Source organism: Mobula hypostoma, chromosome 1, assembly GCF_963921235.1.
Source record: "Mobula hypostoma chromosome 1, sMobHyp1.1, whole genome shotgun sequence".
Classification (NCBI taxonomy): Eukaryota; Metazoa; Chordata; class Chondrichthyes; order Myliobatiformes; family Myliobatidae; genus Mobula; species Mobula hypostoma.
In genome coordinates, this window is record NC_086097.1 from 162,100,885 (window position 1) to 162,124,324 (window position 23,440).

At 37.3% G+C, this 23,440-nt stretch overlaps 1 protein-coding gene across 18 annotated transcripts in view; it reads left to right on the top strand.

Moving 5' to 3' along the window:
* The window catches only part of LOC134351841 (focal adhesion kinase 1), a 522,413-nt gene that overhangs the window by 372,600 nt on the left and 126,373 nt on the right, over positions 1 to 23,440 (top strand). For all 18 annotated transcript variants that reach the window (XM_063058747.1, XM_063058688.1, XM_063058792.1 and 15 more), the window contains 3 exons: positions 1,719 to 1,819; positions 2,417 to 2,532; positions 6,206 to 6,306. In XM_063058747.1, coding sequence (XP_062914817.1) covers positions 1,719 to 1,819; positions 2,417 to 2,532; positions 6,206 to 6,306 — 318 coding nt within the window. The remainder of the gene's footprint in view (positions 1 to 1,718; positions 1,820 to 2,416; positions 2,533 to 6,205; positions 6,307 to 23,440) is intronic.

The window sequence follows — 23,440 nt, forward strand, 5'->3', positions numbered from 1 at the left end:
CAGTAAATACAGACCAGCTGATAGACAAAGATACAAGTCTGTCTGTATCAATCATCATCTGTGATACTGGCTCGACTTGTTTATTTGTCGAACACTACAGCACAGTTCAGGTCCTTTGGCCCATGATGCTGTGCCGACCTCTTACTGAGATCAATGTAACCCTTTCCTCTTACATGACATTTCATTTTTCTATCATCCATGTGCCCATTTCTTAAATGCACCTAATGTATTTGCCTCTACCATCAACCCTGGCAGAGTATTCCACATGTTTACCACTCTCTGAAAAAGAGCTTGCATCTGATATCCTCTTTTCTTTCCTCCAATCACCGTAAAATTATGTCCCCTGGTGTTAGACATTTCCGCCCTAGGAAGAAGTCTCTAGCTATCCACTCGATCTGTGGGACAGCATGGTAGCATTACACTTTACAATACCTGCATCTCAGGTTCAATTCCTGCTCTTGTCTGTAAGGAGTTTGTACACTTTCCCCATAACCATGTGGGTTTCCTCCCACAGTCCAAAGACGTACCTGTTTGTAGGTTAATTGGTCATTGTAAATAGTCCGGTGATTAGGCTAGGGTTAAATCGGTGGTTGCTTAGCTGCGTGGCTGGAAGGGCCATATTCCAAACTATCTCAATAAATGAATGAATGCCTTTATCATTTTGTATACTCCAAAGAGAAAAGCCTCAGCTCACTCATTTATCCTCATAAGATATACTCTCTAATCCAGGCAGCATCCTTATAAATCTCTTCTGCACCCTCTCTAAAGCTTCTACATCCTTCCTATAATGAGGCAACCTTTTTCTTCTTTTTTCTTTTACCTCTGGGAATGGAAGTCATACCCAGCCTAACCTTCCGGGCATGATTCCTGCTTTGCTTTTTGCAATTGCAGTTTTGTCCTATCGGAGATGACCCTCCCTGCACCTTAATGTGCTTATTTTGCCTCCTTCCTGGACCAAAGAGTCTAACGTGAAAAGCATTAACTCTGTATCTCTTCTGACGTATGTAGCTTGACCTATCAAGTATTTCCAACATTTTCTGTTTTTTTAAATGGTTATATGTTTATTCAATTTAATTTTCTTGCCTTTCTGTATGCACCAATGTGCCAATTATATAGGGAGCTAGTTTAAAGCTTTAGACTCTTTTCTGAGGTTTTTGAATGACCACAAAATAGAAATGTAGGATAATCTAAATCTGTGTTTCCCATTTACTCCTTAAAGATGAATTTTGGTTTCTGATTAACTTTTCTGATTTTCTTATTAATATAAGAATTGACAATGGATAGAGTTGTGTTGCTGAAAACTGATGTCCAACCAATCTTCCATTCAGTATTTGCGAATCTTGAATTATAAATTAATATTTTAACTTTCTAATTTTGTAGGGTTTTTTGTGATTACTATAAAAGCAGGAAGCAATTCATAAAATGAAGGGCGACAAGCTCTGGACTATTCTGTCTTGAATGATTATGCATGTTCAGTTAAGTGAATCTATCAAGGAAGGATATTGATCAACATTTATTAGGTGAAGATGGAGTGCAAATTGCATTGTAATAATGTTGGAGTATGGGTCAAACATGAGCTAATCGAACAATAGAATTAGCACAAGGGGCTGATTGTCCTTACTCCAGTTATATATTGTTTTGGTCTATCTCTTTTTCTTTCTAGTTTAAAAAATGTTCTTGATTAAAGGATAACAAGAATTCATTTTCTTTCTTAAAAGTAACCATGCGGCAGTTTGACCACCCTCACATAGTGAAGCTAATTGGCGTAATAACTGAAAATCCAGTCTGGATAATTATGGAGCTGTGTACCTTTGGAGAGGTAGGTACCAACAGATATAATCAGACATACATTATTGTTATCAGAAGTCTTGATTTCAATTTTTTTCTAAATATAAAGTGATGAAGAAAGACATGAGATACCTCAGGATGCCAGTAAACATTTATAAAAAGCACACATATGTCTGACAAATTAAGTACAACAATTGAATTAATGATATACTTTAATACTTCATGCAAAAAAATTCAAGGAAGTTTTGATAAGGTGGTATAAATGTGACTTTATATAATTGTTCATTTGAAGAACTCAAATATTTACAGCTCCATTTCTGATAGAGTATTTCAAAAAAGATTTTTAGAAGAAAATTTCTTTATTCTTTTTGGTTAAGATCTTAAATTGGTCAGTTCATTTCCTCTTCATAATTATTACTTTGGTATTGGAATTCCAAAAATTTAACAATGTAAAATTTGGACAAACAGCAAAAATGTAAAACTAAGGTTCCACAAAATTAGAAGTGATTTTTTTGTATGTTTCTCATGTGGTGCTTTTCTAATTTCCAGTTGGTGATTGTATGTCTCAAAAAAGTAGAACTTCTGGAACTGCATTTTAATATTTTCAACTGGTATATTTTCCACTCAGTTACGGTCGTTTTTGCAAGTAAGGAAATACAATTTGGACTTGGCCTCCTTAATTCTGTATGCATACCAGCTAAGCACAGCACTCTCTTATCTAGAGAGTAAGCGATTTGTACATCGGTAAGTAAATATGCAGTTCAGTTCATTTGTTCAAAGACAAAAGTATTGTCAGAACGTTTTTTGCTTGTTGTAACATTAGAAGTAGAACTCAATGCTTATAAAAACATTCATCAATTAATAATAGATGTGTAAAAATGCTGTTTGAATTGGAATAGTCTTGAGTTATTTGGGGAAATGGAATACCCATGCACCTTGGTTTATGTACAGATGTTTCCTTTTATTTGACCCATCAACTATATAAGTGCATCCCAACAAGCGGTGGATGAGCTACACTAGAATTTTACATTGTGCACTTAACCTGATGGATTAATGGAGACCTAAGTTACAGACACCTGCTTGTATTTAACTCAGCTTATTTTTCCTGTTAGTAAGTATTGGAGATCTTAAATAGAAAGAAAATAAAATAGAACCATCATGACATATTCCAATCTCTGTGTCAAGGAAAGCAATCAATTTTTGGAACTGGTACAAAATGAGTGCCCTCCTGCTGGATGACACATAAATGACAGAATAAAGTTCAGCTTTGAATCTTGAAATTGTTACCTTAAAGTACTGCATAGAGATGTACAATTCAGAAAGAATTACTGAGTCAACTGAGACAGAGCAAAGCAGAATGTAACTGCAGTCATCATAAAGCTAGACGTGAGATCTTAAGATCTACCAAGAGCCCTTTTAAAAGCAGTTCAAGTATGTACAAAACCTGCAGATGTACAGTACTGTGCATAAGTCTTAGGCACATATATATATCTAGGGTGCCTAAGACTTTTGCACAGTATAGTGATAATTTTATGTATGGCGCTATGCTGCCGCAACCAAAAAAAAACAAATTTCATGACATATATGAGTGATGATAAACCTGATTCTGATATGGGGCTCTATTGTGGACTGAGTGTGGGAAGGCGGCAGGGAAAGAGTAATCATGGTTGGTGAAAAAGGGAAGGGAGAGGGGAAGGAGCAGGAAGCACCGGAAGAGACATTCTGCAATGGTCAATAAATTAATTGTTTGGAGTCAAATGGCTTTGCCTGATGTCACAGGACTGGGTGTGTCTGCACCTGCACCACCCCCTGCCCCGGCATTCCTTCTCTGTTACCTGTCCCACAGCACTCCATCCGTGCCATTCCCAATATGCTGTGCTCCCACCACATTCACAAACTCACTCTCCACTCCACGTTGAGAAATACAGTATTGTGCAAAATCTTAGGCACACTGTCTGTTTATATGTGCCTAAGCCTTTTGCACAGCGCTGTAGAAATATGTAATAAATGAAAATGTGCTGGAAAGTACTTATTACATCTTAGAGTAATTATTTAGATTAATAATCATCCATTATGAATCTTTTTCTCCAAAGATGTTACCTGACAATTCTGAACATTTCCAACACCTCTTTTATTACATTATTTTAAATTATACTGTAACTATATTATATATTAATTGCCAAGCTTTGGTGCTGATTACATTTCAGCAAAGATGAATGACCATGCTTGCAATCATTTTCTTATGTTCGGATTATATTCCCTATAATGAACAGTTGTGATTTCCTTAATCGTAGGTAAGATGTACCATAGTTAATAAATGAAGAAGAGTCCTTACCAGTTAGTTTTTTCTGTACTATAGTTTGAATCTGTATGCATAAGAATGCTGAAGAAAAATAAATTAAAAACTCTTTCTAAGAATCCTCTTGTTCCATAATGTATACAGTTAGTGCTCATTGAATACTTTCTGAGGTATATGTAACATATTTCACAAAGCAGAACTTTGCTAATGGGAGGAAATCTTAATTCATTGAGAAAAGAATTATCATTCATTCCATAGCAGCCTTTTAAAGCATTGAATATCAAGGTTATACTATCAATGATCTTGCATGTTGTTTTCTGACTTTCCAGTGCAATATGGTAAAATATCATGTAGTATCTTGAGCAATAACATTGTCAGTGATACAAGGCCATAACTGTGGGAAATCACAAAAGTATGGGTGAAATCTAATGCCTATGGACATAGGGGCTTTGCCTCAGACAACAGTAAAGAAAACAACTAAAAGGATATTTCTGAAATGGAATTTTATATTATGTATGTTGTCCTTATTGTGTTTTGTTGAATTATCACTTTCTACAAATTGTAAGTGTTTATTTGGTGGCTTTTCTTTGTTACTAACATCTGTCCACGATTTGCAAGCATGAAAAACTCTTATATTTAAATAGCTTCTTTACCATAAATGGGAGAGTGGGAAATCTAAGTGAATGATTGGACTAGATCTTGCTGCCACTTGCCACTGCATATACTTGTTCCTGTTTGTCAGTGGGTGCACCTTGCTTCCCAGGTTCCAGTGGCAAGTAATAGCATGTGTCTCAAGTACAGTGGTGTGCCTTTGATAATGATAATTCCCTGAATATCTTGTGTATCTGGTAGTTTTGTTCATAGGTTTCCCTACTGTCAAACTTTTAAACATTTTAAGATTATTACAACAAAGTTGTTCTATTTTAAGAGAATGCAAGATACTAGCATCTGGAAAAACAAACAAACTTGTGGAGGAATTTACCAGGTCAAGCAGTATTTGTGAGGGGGAAAGGAACTGTCAACATTTTGGGCCAACACCCTAAACTGAGAGTGGAGAGGGAAGGGTGAGAAGAGGTTTCCTTTTTTTTTAACTCCTTCCACTTATCACCCACCATCCTCTGTCTTCCAACAGCCCTATTCTTGCCCCTTCTTTCTCCATTTATTCCGTTCTTTGTGCCTCCTCGGTCTATGTATCACCTACTTGGCTCGTGCCTCACCTTTCTCTCTTTATACTGGTTATCTTCCCTCTCTGTTCTCTGGTTTGATGCAGGAACTCAGCCCTAAACATTGATAGTTCCTTCCAAAGCAACACACACAAAATGCTTTAGAAACTCAGCAGATCAGATAGCACCTATGCAAAAAAAAAAGCGGTCAACATTTCAGCCAGGACCCTGCTTCAGAACTGAAAAGAAGGGAGAAGGACACCAGAATAAAAAGGTGTGTGGAGGGGAAAGAAGCTAGCTGGAAGGTGATAAGTGTCATCATTTAGGTGGGAAACATAAAGGGCTGGAGAAGAAGGAATCTGATCGGAGAGGAGAGTGGACCATTGGAGAAAGGGAAGGAGGAGGGGACCCCGGGGGAAGTGATAGGGCAGGTAAAAAGAGGTAAAAAAGTCAAAGTGGGGAATAGAAGAAAGGGAAAAACGTTCCCTCTGCATCCCACCAGCCACACCCCCCACCACCACCAATGTTACTGCACAATGTTACTACTACATAGTTTCTCCAGAAATCTCTTTTTTAATTCATTAAATTATTAATAAGACTTTAAAATCTGATAAATCAAACATTTTGAAATAATTATGAGTACTAAATAAGACCTAACTAATTTTAAGAAGTAGTTCATTTGCCTTGTCCTTTCTTCTTGCTGTGTATGTACTGGAGTCTGTTGGCAAACTTACAATACATTCAATCTGGTTTCATTCAGCATGTTTGAGACTTCCACGTTTGACTTTTGCATGTTTGGAAATCCAATATTTGCTGCCAGTTAACCAGGTGAATGTTGACTGTTCCATTCTGTCATTTACCAGCAGAATCTGGGTCATTGTTTTCATCTGATTGGATCTTCTACTTGAAAGAGTATACTATTACCAATTTAATCATGCATTTTTTTCTCTTACAGGGATATTGCTGCTAGAAATGTTTTGGTATCCTCATTGGACTGTGTAAAGTTAGGAGACTTTGGTTTGTCAAGATACATGGAAGATAGCACTTACTATAAAGGTACAGATCAGGGTTAAAAACAATCTTTCAAATTGTGTGGCCAGTCCAGCAAATGGAATATATTTTATGGTATTTGATTTTATCTCGTCGATGCTAATAGTGAGTCTACTAATATATATAATGTATGGTTCCAAAGGAGAAAATAGGTTATTGAAATGATAAACTGAAATTCTATAGGAATCATTGCTGATCCCAATTTAATTTATAATTAGAGCACTTGAGAGAATGGATGCCTCACTTCCAAGAGCCTGAACAAAATGTAGCATATGATTGTGCAATCTTCTTTCTCCTTTACATTATTGGGAACTCGATAAGATACTGATAGATGAAATATAGAGTTTGGCATTCAGAAATGCTTATTAATCTACCTAAGGGTCAACATTTAATTTTCAGCAAAGTGATGGCAGAAGTTAGCCACTTTGTTGTCAACTGGCAACTCCTCACCATTCAATCTGTTCACTAGTTCCCAGTTTAGATTTTGCCAGGACAATGTGGCCTCATTATAAAAGGCCTGAATTCCAGCAATGAGCTGAGAGTGACTTCTTGACATTAAGGCAATATTTGGTCAGGTATAGCATCAAGTACCCATTGTAAAACGGAAATTATTGAACTTTATTGGAAGTGGTTGGAGGTGCAAATTACACAAAGGAAAATGGTAGAGATTGATGGGTATCAGTCTTGCCAATCCCAAGATATCACTACAGGAATCGCTCAGGATATGTCCTAAACTAACCATCTTCAGCTGCTTCTGTCATAAGATTGGAATTCAGATGTTTGCTCATAATTGTACAGTGTCCATTGGCAATACCACAGCTAATGAAGCCATTGCTTGTTTGAAGCAAGACTTAGAAATTAACCGGCACATGGGCTGGTACATGGCAGTAACATTTGCTCCACAGAAGAGTCAAACAATGATGATCTCCAACAAGAGTCTTAACAACCCACACTTAACATTCACTGCCCCTGATAATCAACGTCCTTGAGTCACCAGGGCCATAAACTCCAATGGACCAGTAAATTAATTGCAACGCTCAGCTATATTGGCTCGTATTTATCTAGGGGAAACCCTGTCCGCCGCCCACCTTGTCTCCCGGTTATGTCAGTTGCTGTACAACTGCCACCTGATTCAGCTTCAAACATCAATTATCAGCCAGCACATAATGTACGTTTTACCAATTACACTTTATAGATATTACTAAGTCTATGAGATAAATAGAAGTTCAATACAAAAAAAGGAATGGAAAAAGCGCCAGACTTATCAAAGTTCAATTTCTTCGTGCACACGTTGGAGCTCGGGGACCTCTTCGGACCACTCTGACCCCGTTGACTCACAGCTCAGGACCACCCGGAGTGATCAACCTGAGATTTCCCGCACGTCCGTCGTCCTCACGGTCTCTCCTCCATCTCCCCGCCAAAACCCCCTGGTTCCCAGCCATATGAGACAGCATATCACCCCAAGAAAGAATAACATGGACACCTATTGGTTCATTTATCCTGTTATCTGTTATAACCCAAGCAAAGTGCTAGCTAGAGACTTTCTCAGCATTTAACATAACAAAGAAGCCATTTTGATTAACATACGCAGTAACATAAAAGAAGAAACCCCTTACATAATTCTCTGGCAATACAAGAAGGTCAAAGGCTGGGTTTCCTGTGTTGAGTGACCTGCCTCCTAACACTTAGTATGTTTCCAGCATTTAAAAACTGCTAGTCATGGTCATACAGCATGGAAGCAGACTGGTCCAACTAAGATGCCCCACTAAGCTAGTCCCATTTACTGCATTTATCCCATATCCTTCTAAAGCATTCCTATCAGTGTACCTGACCAACTGTCTTGTAAAAAGTTGTCATTGTACCTGCATCAACCACATCCTCTACAGCTCATTCCAGATTCGTACCATCATCTGTGTAAAAATAAAATTTTGCCCCTCATGTTCTGATTAAACTTTTTCTCTCTCACCTTAAATCTATGTCTTCCCGTTTTTGATTCCCTAATTATGGAGAAAAAGCTGAGTGCATTCATCCTCTATATACCCTCATGATTCTGTATACCTTTATAAGATCACCTCTCGAGCCCCAGCAACATCCTTGTAAATCTTGACAGTTTAAACTTTGCAGTTTAATAACATCTTTCATTTAAATCTTTTTATTGAATTAGTACACACAAGGTAAACCATATAGGCACTGATACACTGTTGCAATATAACTTAAGAGATATTAATACACAAAAAGAAGTTAGTACAAACAGTGCAGTTTAGATATAAAATAACAAGGTAATATAATAGTATACTAATTTTCAAACATGTCAATAAGGAAAAGGAAAAAAAAACCAAAAAAAAACCACCATGCAACTAATCTAAAAAGCAAAGCAAAGCAATGGGCTAACTAGGTATCAAGTAGACTTAAACAACTTAAAACAATCACGTCCTCAAACCCAACCTCCATTAAAAACAGTTAAAAAGCAAGAAGGGAATCTAGATATGGCCAGAGAAAGGAAAGAAGTTACATTAAATGAAAATGTTAAATAAAAGATCTCCAAGTCTGTTCAAATTTAACTGAAGAATCATAACGGTTACTTCTAATTTTCTCCAAATTTAAACATAGTATCATCTGGGAAAACCAAAAGAATGTAGTTGGAGCATTAATCTCCTTCCAATGTTGTAAAATACATCTTTTCACCATTAAAGTAAGAAATGCAATCAATCTACGGACTGAAGGGGAGAGATTACTGGAAATTTTATGTAATCCAAAGATAGCAGTAATAGGATGGGGAGAAATATCTATATTCAATACCTTTGAAATAATATTAAAAATGTCTTTCCAAAAAGTTTACAAAGTAGGACAGGCCCAAAACATATGAGTTAAGGAAGCTATCTCCCCATGATATCTGTCACAAAGAGGGTTAATATGAGAATAAAAACGAGCTAATTTATCTTTGCTAATGTGCTCTATGGACAACTTTAAATTGAATTAGGGAGTGTTTAGAACAGATAGAGGAAGTATTGACTAGTTGTAAAATATGTGCCCAGTCATCCGCCGAGATAATAAAGCCCAATTCCTTTTCCCAATCTGACCTAATCTTATCAAGTGGAGCTTTCCTAAGTTTCATAATAGTATTATAAATAATAGCCATTACACCTTTCTGACATGGATTAAGGTTAATTATAGTATCTAAAATATATGTAGGAGGTAGCGTCGGAAAGGAAGAGAGTATAGTACTTGGGAAATTTCTAACTTGGAGATATCTGAAAAAATGTATTCTTGGTAAGTTATATTTGTTAAATAATTGTTCAAAAGACATAAGGGAACCATCTAAAAATAAATCCAAAAACCGTGAAATACCATTAGTCTTCCAAATTTGAAAGGCACGGTCCGTGGAAGAGGGAGGGAAGAATATGTTGCCTAAAATAGGAATCGCAAGCCTAAATTGATTAAGATCGAAAAATTTTGGGAATTGAAACCAAATACGTAAGGTATATTTAACTATCGGGTTACAAACCAGTTTGTAGCGTTTCAAATCAAAAGGAAGAGAAGAACCTAAAATGGAGCCAAGTGCATAACCTTGAGCAGATTGTAATTCCAATACTACCCATTTAGGAATGGATAGTGTATCTTGATCAAGTAACCAAAATTTCTTTTTTTTATTTTTTTATAATTTTATTTTTATTTGGATACGGAGTTCACAATTATCATGTACTTTTTTCACACATATAACCTTTTCCATTTTTTTATATGTATAAAACTACAATTATTTATACATTCTTAAGTACACATTGAGATAATATAAAAGCAAAATAAACATTTAAATAGATAATTATGTACTGTGGTAAATCTAACCTATTAGGCTAAGTAATGAAATGAGTTGTTAAGAAAAATGGTAATAATAGTTTCCATACAACCCTTCTGGACCATTTCCACTGGTCCAAAATGTTGCATACAAGCCTATATACCAACCATTGTAGGTGTTTATATCCCAATTTGTTCGTGCTTGTTCCTGCCCGCAGACATAATTATCCAATCCCTATGTACTTATTTATTTAATTTTTTCATTTTTTTTATCCCTTTCCCAAATCTTTCCCTTTACTTGTGTTAATTCTCTATTTTCCAAAAAAAAACAACAAACATTTAGACTAGGGGTGCTTACGTTAGCAATATTACTGTGTTGATGAGAAGAGCAATATAAATCATTAGGAGAGTCATCTAAAGTCTGCTCGCATTGGGGTTATATATTCAATCCATTTATTCCAGATTTGATAAAATGTTTCTTTTTGAGTTCTCAGGGAGTAAGTCAACTTTTCCATTTTAAATATTTCCAAGATAATTTCGTACCAATCTTCTAATGTAGGTGGTATTGGATTTAGCCATTTTCTAGTGATTGATTTCTTACTTGCCGCTAAGAGGGCCTGCAGCAACTTTATATCTTCCTTCTGTTCAAGGAACAATACATGCCCCAAATAGAGCGTCTCAAAGTTCAGAGGTATCTGGGACCTAAGTACCTTAACTAATGTTCTATGAATACCTTCCCAAAATAGGCTTAATTTAGGGCAATCCCAGAAAATATGAAAATGATTTGCCTCCTTGGAGCCGCACCTTCTCCAACACATCACATTTGTATCTTTATATTTTTCCTGATATGGGGTCTTGAAGTATCTTATAATGTTTTTCCAACAATGTTCTCTCCAAGTCAAAGAATTAGTCGAGGACCATTGAAAGCTGCAGATTTTCCCCCAAGTCTCCTCTGAAAGTACCAACCCCACTTCTTTCTCCCACTTCTCTTTAATATACAGTGTATTTACATTTTTAGCATGGGAGAGTGCATTATATAGGCGAGAAACTGATTTACTAGGTATTGAACTGCAAGCCAAATTCAGAATCTTGAAAAATTCTAATTCTACTGTTGATAGGTCTGTATATCTACAACTCTGGTTAACATAGTTTCGTATTTGAAGGTACCTAAAAAAGGCATTATGTTCTAGGCCATGTTTGTCCTGCAGGATTTGGAAACTTTGTAATACTCTTTTATCTATAAATGAGAGGTAGGTTGTAAGACCTTGCTTTATCCATAGCTCAAATCTTTTATCTCCTCTGTTGGGAAGGAATTCGGTATCATATGCACACCATCTAAAGAGTTTTAGCATGTTATTAATTCCACATGAATTAACCACCTTCTGCCATACTTTTAATGTAAGATTTATCCAAGCATTATTAAATTTTTCCAACTGGGCCATCAATCCTTTGTCAGCTATTGAGGCCTGAAGAGGAAAACTGTCAACTAATCCAAATTCTATTTCCTTCCATCTAGCCTTATATTCCCTATTACACCAATATAACAGAGGGGTTATCTGTGAGGCATAAAAATAATTTCTCAGGCAAGGAAGAACCATACCTCCTTTTCCTTCCCTAACTGTAAGGTGTTATATCGAATTCTAGGTTTCCTTCCTTGCCAAATGAAGCGGGAAATCCATTTGTCCCATTCCCTGAATTGATTATCATCCACCTCCACTGGTAAAGTACGGAAAAGATATAATAACCGAGGAAGAATATTCATTTTTATAGTATTTATCCTTGAATTTAAACTTAAAAAGGGGATAAGATTCCATCTATGCATATCTGCTTTTATCTCTGAGATTAATGGCCCATAATTTACCTGTGACAGTGTTGAAAGATCCTTCGGCAGGGTTATTCCTAAATATTTTAATGATTTAGCTTCCCACTTAAGATCGTATGTATCCTGCAATTTTTTGGATGGTGTATAATTTAAGGACATAACCTGCGTTTTCTTTACATTTATTTTATAACCTGATATTTTCCCAAAGTCATCCAACAGTGTAAACAATCCTATAAATGATTTTTCTGGTTCACTCAGATAGGCCAAAACATCATCTGCGAATAACGCCACTTTCTGTTCAATCCCTGCCACCTTGATACCTTTTACGATTTCGCTCTGTCTTATTAGTTGGGCAAGTGGTTCAATATATAGTGCAAAAAGGAGAGGAGAAATTGGGCATCCCTGTCTAGTGCCTCTCTCTAAAATGAAGGAGTCAGAGAGGTCCCCATTTATCTTAATTCGGGCTGTTGGGCTGTCATACAGAGTCTGAATTACTTTAATAAACCTTTCTTGAAAGCCGAATCTTCCTAACACTCTGTATAGGAATGCCCAACTAACCGAATCAAAAGCTTTCTCAGCATCCAATCCTACTACCATTGTCTCTGTCTCGTTCTTATTAACCTGTTCTAATATGTGCAGAGTTCTCCTTATGTTGTCATGTGTTTGTCTTTGTTGAATAAATCCAGTCTGGTCTAAATGGATTAGGCCAGGTAAAAGCTTTTCCAATCTGCGCGCTAATATAGATGTAAATAGTTTATAATCTAAATTAAGAACACTAATTGGCCGATAATTGCCACATTCTAGTTTATCTTTACCCTCTTTAGGAATAACTGAAATAATCGCTTCTCTCCAGGAAGGTGGAGTTTCTCCTCTCTGCAAGATCCAATTAAAGGTGTTAAGTAGTAATGGGGCTAACTGTGTCTTCAGGGACTTGTACCACTCTGAGGTAAACCCATCAGAACCCGGGGACTTTCCAGCCTTTAACCCAGAGATGGCCACGTTCAGTTCTTTGACAGTTACTGGTTCTAATAAACTTTCATTTTGTAAATCTGTAAGTTTAGGTAGATCTAAAAAATTCAATACACTGTCTATATAGGGCTCACTGTGGGCCCGGGGTTGGGAGTACAACTCTCGATAATACGTTTCAAAACTCTCTTGAATTTTCCCTATTGTACTCTCCACAAGCTTTGTCTTTGGATTCTTTATTTTATGAATTGTATTGTCTGCTTGTTGTTTTCGTAATTTATATGCTAATAATCTAGCTGATTTACCTCCTACTTCATAATTCTTTTGTCTCAGGTAAAGAAAATTTCTTTGAGTTTCCAACGTATAAATATCATCAATTTCACTTTGCAATTTCCTAATTTCCTGTTTTCGATTTGAATTACTTTTGTTGCTATCTCCAACTTGAAGTTGTTTTAATTTTCCTTGAAGGTCTGCTAATTTTTGTGCATTGATTTTTTTCATGTGAGTAGTAATGGAAATAATTTTCCCTCTCAGTACAGCTTTCAATGTATCCCATAAAATCACTGGTGATGTTTCTCCTGTGTCATTAAGGTCTAGATATTCTTTGATTTCACCCCTTAATCTCTCCATTACTTTTGGGTTATTAAGTATATGTGAGTTTAGCCTCCATAGTGTTTTCCTCATTTTCCTTTCCAGGATTAGAGACATAGAGACTGGGCTATGATCCGACAGATCAATTGTTGCAATATTACAGTTTTTTATCCTGAGTCTATCTGTATTAAAGATAAAGAAATAGTCTATCCTTGAATAGGCTGAATGAGGGAAAGAGTAATATGTATAATCTTTACTAGTAGGGTGTAATTCCCTCCAGACATCTATAATTCCCAACTCCTCCATCAATGAATTCAGTTTCTGAGTCAGAGGTTTATTCTGAGTAACTATTCTTGAAGAATCTAATATAGGATTTAATCTAATATTAAAATCCCCTCCACAAATTACTACCCCTCGAGAACTGACCATTAGGTCAAAAATGTGTCTATAAAATGACCATTCACTACCTGGAGGAGCATAAACATTCAGCAATGTTATTTCTGTACCTTCTATTCTTCCTGTGATTTTTACAAACCATCCTTCTTTGTCTCTAGTCTCTGAAATATGTTCATAATTAAGAGTACTTGATATTAAAGTAGCTACCCCTCTTTTGTGACTCAATTTATATGATGAATAAAATACATGCTTAAAGCCCATTCTTTTTAATTTTCCATGTTCAGATTGGCTCATATGTGTTTCCTGGAGGAAAGCTATTTGTGCCCTCTCTTTTTTCAATTTAGACATAATCTTATTTCTTTTAATTGGATTCAAAACCCCATTAACATTATAGGAAATTATTTTTACCAATTCAGTTTGCATTTTTCTCTAGTAGAAAAAAAGCACTCTCCTTTTCTAACCAAACAGTAAGCAATCCCTTCTCAACAGTAAACCAAGACATATAACCACACCCTAGACATTTCTGAACGTATAACATTTGAAAATTTTCCCTGACTTCCCACAGTGAGGCCTGAGCACCGACCCGCCTCAGTTCAGAGGGATAACCTCTATCTTCACCCTGTGTTAGAGGGCCCTCAGCAGTTTGAATAATCATAGAGAATTTTCTCCTATTTATGTCTCGACCATATTGCTATCATTCAAGTTATTCCGCCTAGATTATTTTCAGTTACCAGTTTTCATTTTACTTTTAAGTCCGATTTACTCTTTTCAGTCATTTCTCTTAATTAATCTGTATTCTCTGTACATTCGCGTCTGAATATTTGCAGCTTTTCCTTGTAGTTTGACACTCTGGTTCGAGTGGAGCGTCCTCGCCCCACTAACTGCCACGACTTCTGCCGAATCCTCTCCAGTAGCGACTCCGGTTGGGTGATAACTTTACCCGCCAGGTCCGACGTTGACTCCTCCACCGTAGCGTAAGTTTTTGTCCCTTCGTCGTAAAAGACTCTCAGCCGAGCTGGATACAGGGTCTGGAATCTGATGTTGTTTTCCTTCAGGACTCTCCGTGTTTCCGTATATTCCTTCCGTCTGGCAAGAATCCCCGGTGCGTAGTCGTGGTCTAAACTGATTTTACAGTTGTTCCACATGAAACCTTTCTTTTGCCATGCTCTTTTAAGCACCTCTTCCTTCGTTCTGTAACTGAGAAATCTGATCAGAATCGATCTGGGCTGGGTGCCTGCCGGAGGCTGTGGTGCCAACGCACGGTGAGCCCTTTCTATCTGTAGGTCTTTTGCGGCCGGTATATCAAGGTTCTCTCTAAGTAGCTTCTCCACGAAGGGAATCATCAATCCGGGTTTTCCTTCGGGAACTCCGTAGATCCTCACATTTTCCCTTCTCGAGCGGCCTTCTTGATCTATTAGTTTCCACTGGAGTTGGTCTTGTAGCTTCAGCATTTCTGCTATCACCTCCTCTGCATTTTGTAGCTTCTCTTCAATTCCAACAATCCTCGCTTCGGCTTCATCTATCCGCGAGTTAGTTTTTACTATTTCTCCTTTAATATCTTCCAGCTGTTTGCTGTTACCTTGTCGGAACTCGCGAATCTCTCCGAGAATCAAAGACAAAGTCACCGATTCCCCCTCATTATCTCCGTCCTGGCTTGCCGTGGGAGAGCTAGGCCCTTCGCCTTGCTGCATCTCTTTATGTTTATCAGCCTTCAGAGCGGACTTTTTATTCTTGTTCTTAGACATCATCCTTGCCCCTTTTATTAATATAGTTATGCAATATTAAGTATTTGTCTAAATTCGATTTTGGGGCAGTTTACCTTCTTTTTTGTCGAGAGACCTTTTCCTTACGCCGCCATTCCCTTGATGACCCGGAAGTCCCCAAGTAACCAAAATTTCATGTGTCGAATATTAATTGCCCAATAATAGAATCTAAAGTTAGGTAATGCCAAACCTCCATCTCTCTTGGCTTTCTGTAGCTGTATTTTACCCAATCTCGAGTTTTTATTTTGCCAAATAAATGAAGAAATTTTAGAGTCAACTTCATCAAAAAAGGATTTTGGAACAAAAATCGGTAGTGCCTGAAATACATATAAAAATTTTGGAAGAATAAACATCTTAACAGCATTAATGCGACCAATCAAAGTTAAATAAAATGGAGACCACTTAAATGAGAGTTGAGTAATGTGATCGATTAAGGGTAGGAAATTAGTCTTAAATAAATCTTTATGTTTACAGGTAATTTTAATCCCAAGATATGAAAAATGATTATTAACCAATTTAAACGGAAGATTCTGATATAAGGGAACTTGCTTATTAATTGGAAAAAGTTCACTCTTACTGAGATTTAACTTATAACCTGAAAAAAGACTAAATTGTGCTAATAAATCTAAAGCAGCAGGAATAGATTTTTGAGGATTAGAAATATATAAAAGTAAGTCATCAGCATAGAGTGATACTTTATGGGACTTTAAACCCCGAGTTATCCCAATAATATTTGGAGATTCTCTAATAGCAATTGCAAGAGGTTCTAATGCAATATCAAATAATAAAGGACTAAGAGGACAACCTTGTCTGGTACCTCGAAAAACAGGGAAAAAAGGTGAGCTTAAAGAGTTAGTACGAACTGAGGCCATAGGAGAATGATATAACAATTTGATCCAGGATATAAATTTCGGGCTGAAATTGAACATTTCAAGCACCTTAAATAAGTAAGACCATTCGACTCTGTCAAAGGCTTTTTCAGCGTCTAAGGAAATGACGCACTCAGGATCATTTTGTGAGGGGGTATAAACAATGTTTAACAGTGGGCGAATGTTATAAAAAGAGTAACAACCTTTAATAAAACCCGTTTGGTCTTCCGAAATAATATAAGGAAGTGCTTTTTCTAATCTGTTTGCTAATAATTTAGAAAAGATTTTAGAATCAACATTTAATAAGGATATTGGTCTATAAGATGCACATTGAGCAGGATCTTTATCCTTCTTTAATATTAAAGAGATCAATACTCTATAGAAGGATTCAGGAAGTTAACCAAGTTTTACATCTTTCCTATAGTACAAAACTGATCACAATAAACGTGAGAAATTATGCAGATACTGGAAATCCAAAGCAACACACAGTAAATGCTAGAGGAAATCAGCAGGTCAGGTGGCATCTATGGAAATGAACAAACAGCCAGCATTTTAGGCTGAGATCCTTCTTCAGAACTGGAAAGAAAGGAGGAAGACACCAGAATAAAAAAGGTGGTGCGGGGGAAAGAAAGGAGGATAACTAGAAGGTGAAGCCAGATGGGTGGGAAAGGTAAAAGGCTGGACTGGAAGGAATCTGACAGGAGAGAAGAGTGGACCATAAAAGGAGGAGGGGACCCAGGGAGAGGTGATTGGCAGGCGAGAAGAAGTTAGAGGCCAGAGTAGGGAATAGAAGAAGAGAGATGGGGTGATTTTTTTTTTACCGGAAGGAGAAATCAATGCTCATGCTGCATGTTCAAGGCTACCAAGACAGAATATAAGGTGTTGCTCCTCCACCCCTCTCCCCCTGAGTGTGGCCACATCGTGGTACAAAAGGAGGTCAGTGACTAACTTGTCAGAATGGGAATCGTAATTAAAATGTTTGCCCACTTGGAAGTTCCACTTTTGGTGGATGGAGCAGGGGTGCTTGATGAAGTGGTCCCCCAATTTATGATGGATCTCGCCAAGGTCGCATCAGGAGCACTGGACACCAAAGGTGACCCTAGCAGGTTGTATATTGCATAGGGGGTAGAAGCGGGCGGTGCAGGGTAAGGGAACTATCAGTTTGGTGGCAGTGAATGGTAGCTCTCCAGAGTTGATGAGGTCAGTGATGGTGTCGTAGAGAAAGTTCTGATGGTCTGGAGTGAGGCCCTCTTCAAGGGGTAGGTATGAGGAGGTGTCTGAGAGTTAACGCCTGGCCTCAGCAAGGTAGAAGTCATGCTGCCATACTACAACTGCACCTCCTTTGTCTGCAGGTTTGATGGTAAGGTTCGCATACTCCAAGTGCGGCCTCACCATCATCTTGTACAATAGCAACATAACCTACAAACCTCTACACTTAATGTTCTTTCTGATGAAGGGCAGTGTGCCAAATGCTGCCTTTACCAGTATGTCTACATGTGTCTTCTCTTTTGGGGAACCATGCAGAACATAGAGCAGTACACTGTAGGAACAGGCCCTTTGGCCCACAATATTGTGCCAAACCAAATAAATTTGTAATCAAATGGCCAACAAAACTAATCCCCTCTGCCTACACATTGTCCATTTCCTTCCATTTTCCTTACATTCATGTGCCTATCTGAACTTCCCTTAAAAGTCTAAGAAACATAGAAACCTACAGCACAATACAGGCCCTTCGGCCCACAGAGCTGTGCCGAACATGTCCCTACCTTAGAACTTCCCAGGCTTTACCCATAGCCCTCTATTTTTCTGAGCTCCATGTAGCCATCCAGGAGTCTCTCAAAAGACCCTATCGTTTCCGCCTGCACCGCCACCGCTGGCAGTCCATTCCACGCATTCACTACTCTCTGCATTAAAAAAAACTTATTCTCTGTACCTACTTCCAAGCACCTTAAAACTATGCCCTCTTCTGCTAGCCATTTCAGCCCTGGGGGAAACCCTCTGACTATCCACATGGTCAATGCCACTCATTATCTTGTACACCTCTATCAGGTCATCTCTCATCCTCTGTCGCTCCAAGGAGAAAAGGCCAAGTTCACTCAACCTATCCTCATAAGGCGTGCTCCCCAATTCAGGCAACATTTTTGTAAATCTCCTCTGCACCCTTTCTATGGTTTCTACGTCCTTCCCTGTTGTGAGGCGACCAGAATTGAGCACAGTACTCCAAGTGGTGTCTGACCAGGGTCCTATATAGCTGCAACATTACCTCTTGGCTCTTAAACTCAATCCCACGACTGATGAAGGCCAATGCACCAAATGCCTTCTTAACCACAGAGTCAACCTGCGCAGCAGCCTTGAGTGTCCTATGGACTCGGACACCAAGATCCCTCTGATCCTCCACACTGCCAAGAGTCTTACCATTGATACTATATTCTGCCATCATATTTGACCTACCAAAATGAACCACTTCACACTTATCTGGATTGAACTCCACCTGCCACTTCTCAGCTCAGTTTTGCATCCAATCAATGTCCCATTGTAACCTCTGACAGCCCTCCACACTATCTACAACACCTCCAACCTTTGTGTCATCAGCAAATTTATTAACCCATCTCTCGACTTCCTTATCCAGGTCATTTATAAAAATCACAAAGAGTAGGGGTCCCAGAAGAGATCCCTGAGGCACACCACTAGTCACCGGCCTCCATGCAGAATATGACCCGTCTGCAACCACTCTTTGCCTTCTGTGGGCAAACCAGTTCTGGATCCTTAAAGCAATGTCCCCTGGGATCCCACGCCTCCTTACTTTCTCAATGAGCCTTGCATGGGATACCTTATCAAATGCCTTGCTAAAATCTATACTATATATTATATACTATATACTAATCACTATAGCTCTACCTTCATCAATGTATTTAGTCATATCCTCAAAAAATTCAATCAGGCTCGTAAAGCATGACCTGTCTTTGACAAAGCCATGCTGACTATTCCGAATCATATTATGCCTCTCCAAATGGTCATAAATCCTGCCTCTCAGGATCTTCTCCATCAACTTACCAACCACTGAAGTAAGACTCGCTGGCCTATAATTTCCTGGGCTATCCCTGTTCCCTTTCTTGAATAAGGGAACAACATCTGCAACCCTCCAATCCTCCGGAACCTCTCCCGTCCTCATTGATGCTGCAAGATCATTGCCAGAGGCTCAGCAATCTCTGCCGTCACCTCCCACAGTAGTCTGGGGTACATCTCATCCGGTCCCGGTGACTTATCCAACTTGATGCTTTCGAAAAGCTGCAGCACGTCTTCTTCCTTAATATCTACATTCTCAAGCTTTTCATTCCACTGCAAGTCATCCCTACAATTGCCAAGATCCTTTTCCATAGTGAATACTAAAGTAAAGTAATCAATAAGTACCTCCGCTATTTCCTCCGGTTCCATACTCACTTTTCCACTGTCACACTTGATTGGTCCTATTCTCTGACGTCTTACCCTCTTGCTCTTCACGTACTGGTGGAATGCCTTGGGGTTTTCCTTAATCCTGTCCGCCAAGGCCTTCTCCTTCTTTTCTTTTTAAATCTTTTTATTGAATAAGTATACAAAAAGGTAAGCCATATAGACACTAATACACTGTTAGAATATAATAAAATTACAGAAGATATTAATACAAAAAAAATACTACAAACAATGTAATTTAAACATAACATACCAAGGTAACATAATAGTATACTAATTTTTATATATATATCAATAGAGAAAAGGAAACCCCCCCCCAAAAAAAACCCACCGTGCAACTAACTAAAAGCAAAGCAAAGCAATGGGCTAACTTGAAACCAAACAGAGTTAAACTTAAAATCACGTCCTCAATCCCGACCTCCATTAAAAACAGTAAAAAAACAAGAAGGGTATGTATTACATTAAATGAAAATATTGAATAAAAGATCTCCAAGTCTGTTCAAATTTAAATGAGGAGTCATAAAGATTGCTTCTAATTTTCTCCAAATTCAAGCATAATATCATCTGAGAAAACCAAAAAAAGGTAGTTGGAGCATTAAGCTCTTTCCAATGTTGTAAGATACATCTTTTCGCCATTAAAGTAAGAAATGCAATCATTCTACGGGCTGAAGGGGAAAGATTACTGGAAATTTTAGGTAGTCCAAAGATAGCAGTAATAGGGTGAGGAGAGATATCTATATTCAATACCTTGGAGATAATATTAAAAATGTCTCTCCAAAAAGTTTCCAAAGTAGGGCAAGACCAAAACATATGAGTTAAAGAGGCTATCTGCCCCGAACATCTATCACAAAAAGGATTAATATGAGAATAAAAGCGCGCTAACTTATCTTTGGACATATGTGCTCTGTGAACAACTTTAAATTGAATTAGGGAATGTTTAGCACAGATAGAGGAAGTATTGACTAATTGTAAAATCTGCCCCCAGTCATCCACGGAAATGGTAAACCCCAATTCCTGTTCCCAATCTACCCTAATCTTATCAAATGGAGCTTTCCTAAGTTTTATAATAATATTATAAATCATAGCCAATGCACCTTTCTGACATGGATTAAAGTTAATTATAGTATCTAAAATGTATGTAGGAGGAAGCATTGGAAAGGAAGAAAGTATAGTACTTAGGAAATTTCTAACTTGTAGATATAAAAAAATGTATTCTTGATAAGTTATATTTATTAGATAATTGTTCAAAAGACATAAGGGAACCATCTAAAAATAAATCCAAAAACCGTGAAATACCCTTAGTCTTCCAAATTTGAAAAGCACGATCCGTAAAAGAGGGAGGAAAAAATATGTTACCTAAAATAGGAATCGCTAACCCAAATTGATTAAGATCAAAAAATTTTCTGAATTGAAACCAAATACGTAAGGTATATTTAACTATCGGGTTAGACACTTGTTTAAGGCGTTTCGAATCAAAAGGAAGAGAGGAACCTAAAATAGAGCCAAGTGTAAAACCCTGAACAGATTGTAATTCCAATGCTACCCATTTAAGAATGGATAGTATATCCTGGTCAAGTAACCAGAATTTCATATGTCGAATATTAATTGCCCAATAATAAAATCTAAAGTTAGGTAATGCTAAGCCTCCATCTCTCTTAGCTTTCTGTAAATGTATTTTACCCAGTCTCGGGTTTTTATTCTGCCAAATAAATGAAGAAATTTTAGAGTCAACTTTGTCAAAAAAAGATTTTGGAACAAAGATTGGTAATGCCTGAAATATATATAAAAATTTTGGCAAAAAAAACATCTTAACTGCATTAATACGACCAATCAAAGTTAAATATAAAGGAAACCATTTAGATGAAAGTTGAATAATATGGTCTATTAATGGTAAAAAAGTTGGTCTTAAATAAATCTTTGTATTTACAAGTAATTTTAATCCCAAGATATGAAAAATAATTATTAATCAATTTAAATGGAAATTTATAATACAAGGGAAGTTGTTTATTAATCGGAAAGAGTTCACTCTTACTAAGATTTAATTTATAACCTGAAAAAAGACCAAATTGTGCTAATAGCTCTAAAACAGCCGGGATGGATTTTTGAGGATTAGAAATATATAAAAGTAAATCATCAGCATAGAGTGATATTTTATGGGACTTTAAACCCCGAGTTATCCCAGTAATATTTGGAGATTCTCGAATGGCAATTGCAAGAGGTTCTAATGCAATATCAAATAATAAGGGACTAAGAGGACAACCTTGTCGAGTACCTCGAAAAAGAGGGAAAAAAGGTGAACTTAAAGAGTTAGTACGGACCGAGGCCACAGGAGAATGATATAACAGTTTAATCCAGGATATAAATTTCGAGCTAAAATTAAACATTTCAAGCACCTTAAATAAATAAGGCCATTCTACTCTATCAAAAGTTTTCTCAGCATCTAAAGAGATAACACACTCAGGAACATTTTGTGAGGGAGTATAAATGATATTTAACAGTGTGCGAATATTATAAAAAGAGTAACGACCTTTAATAAAACCCAAACAACAGGAATTCTGCAGATGCTGGAAATTCAAGCAACATACATCAAAGTTGCTGGTGAACGCAGCAGGCCAAGCAGCATCTATAGGAAGAGGCGCAGTCGACGTTTCAGGCCGAAGGGTCTCGGCCTGAAACGTCGACTGCGCCTCTTCCTATAGATGCTGCTTGGCCTGCTGCGTTCACCAGCAACTTTGATGTATGTTGCTTTAATAAAACCCGTTTGGTCTTCCGAAATAATAGAAGGAAGTACTTTTTCTAATCTATTTGCTAATAACTTAGAAAAAACTTTAGAATCAACATTTAATAAAGATATTGGTCTATAAGATGCACATTGAGCAGGATCTTTATCCTTCTTTAATATTAGAGAAATTGACGCTCTATTGAAAGATTCAGGAAGTTTACCAAGTTTTAATGAAGCCTCAAAAACCCTACAGAGCCAAGGGATTAATGAAGGAGCAAAACATTTATAAAATTCTACAGTAAACCCATCAGGGCCAGGAGCTTTCCCCAAATTCATAGAGAAAATAACATTCTTAATCTCATCCATGGTAATGGGAGTATCTAACATAGAAGACATATCCTGTGAAATCTCAGGGGAGTCTGAATTATCTAAAAAATCATTCATATATTTAGAATCTCGAGGAGACTCTGATTGATGTAAGGAAGAGTAAAAATCACAGAAGGTTTGATTAATCCCCACATGATCAAGTATCAGTCGATCATTTTGGTTATAAATCTGATTAATTTGAGATTTAGCATAATTAGACTTCAGTTGATTAGCCAACAGTTTGCCAATTTTGTCACTGTGTACATAAAATTCACTTCTTGTTTTCTTTAATTGGTTTACAATCAAGGACGAGAGTAATAAACTGTGTTCCATTTGAAGTTCAGTTCTTTGTTTATATAACTCCTCAGAAGGAGCTATAACATATTTCTTATCAATTTCCTTA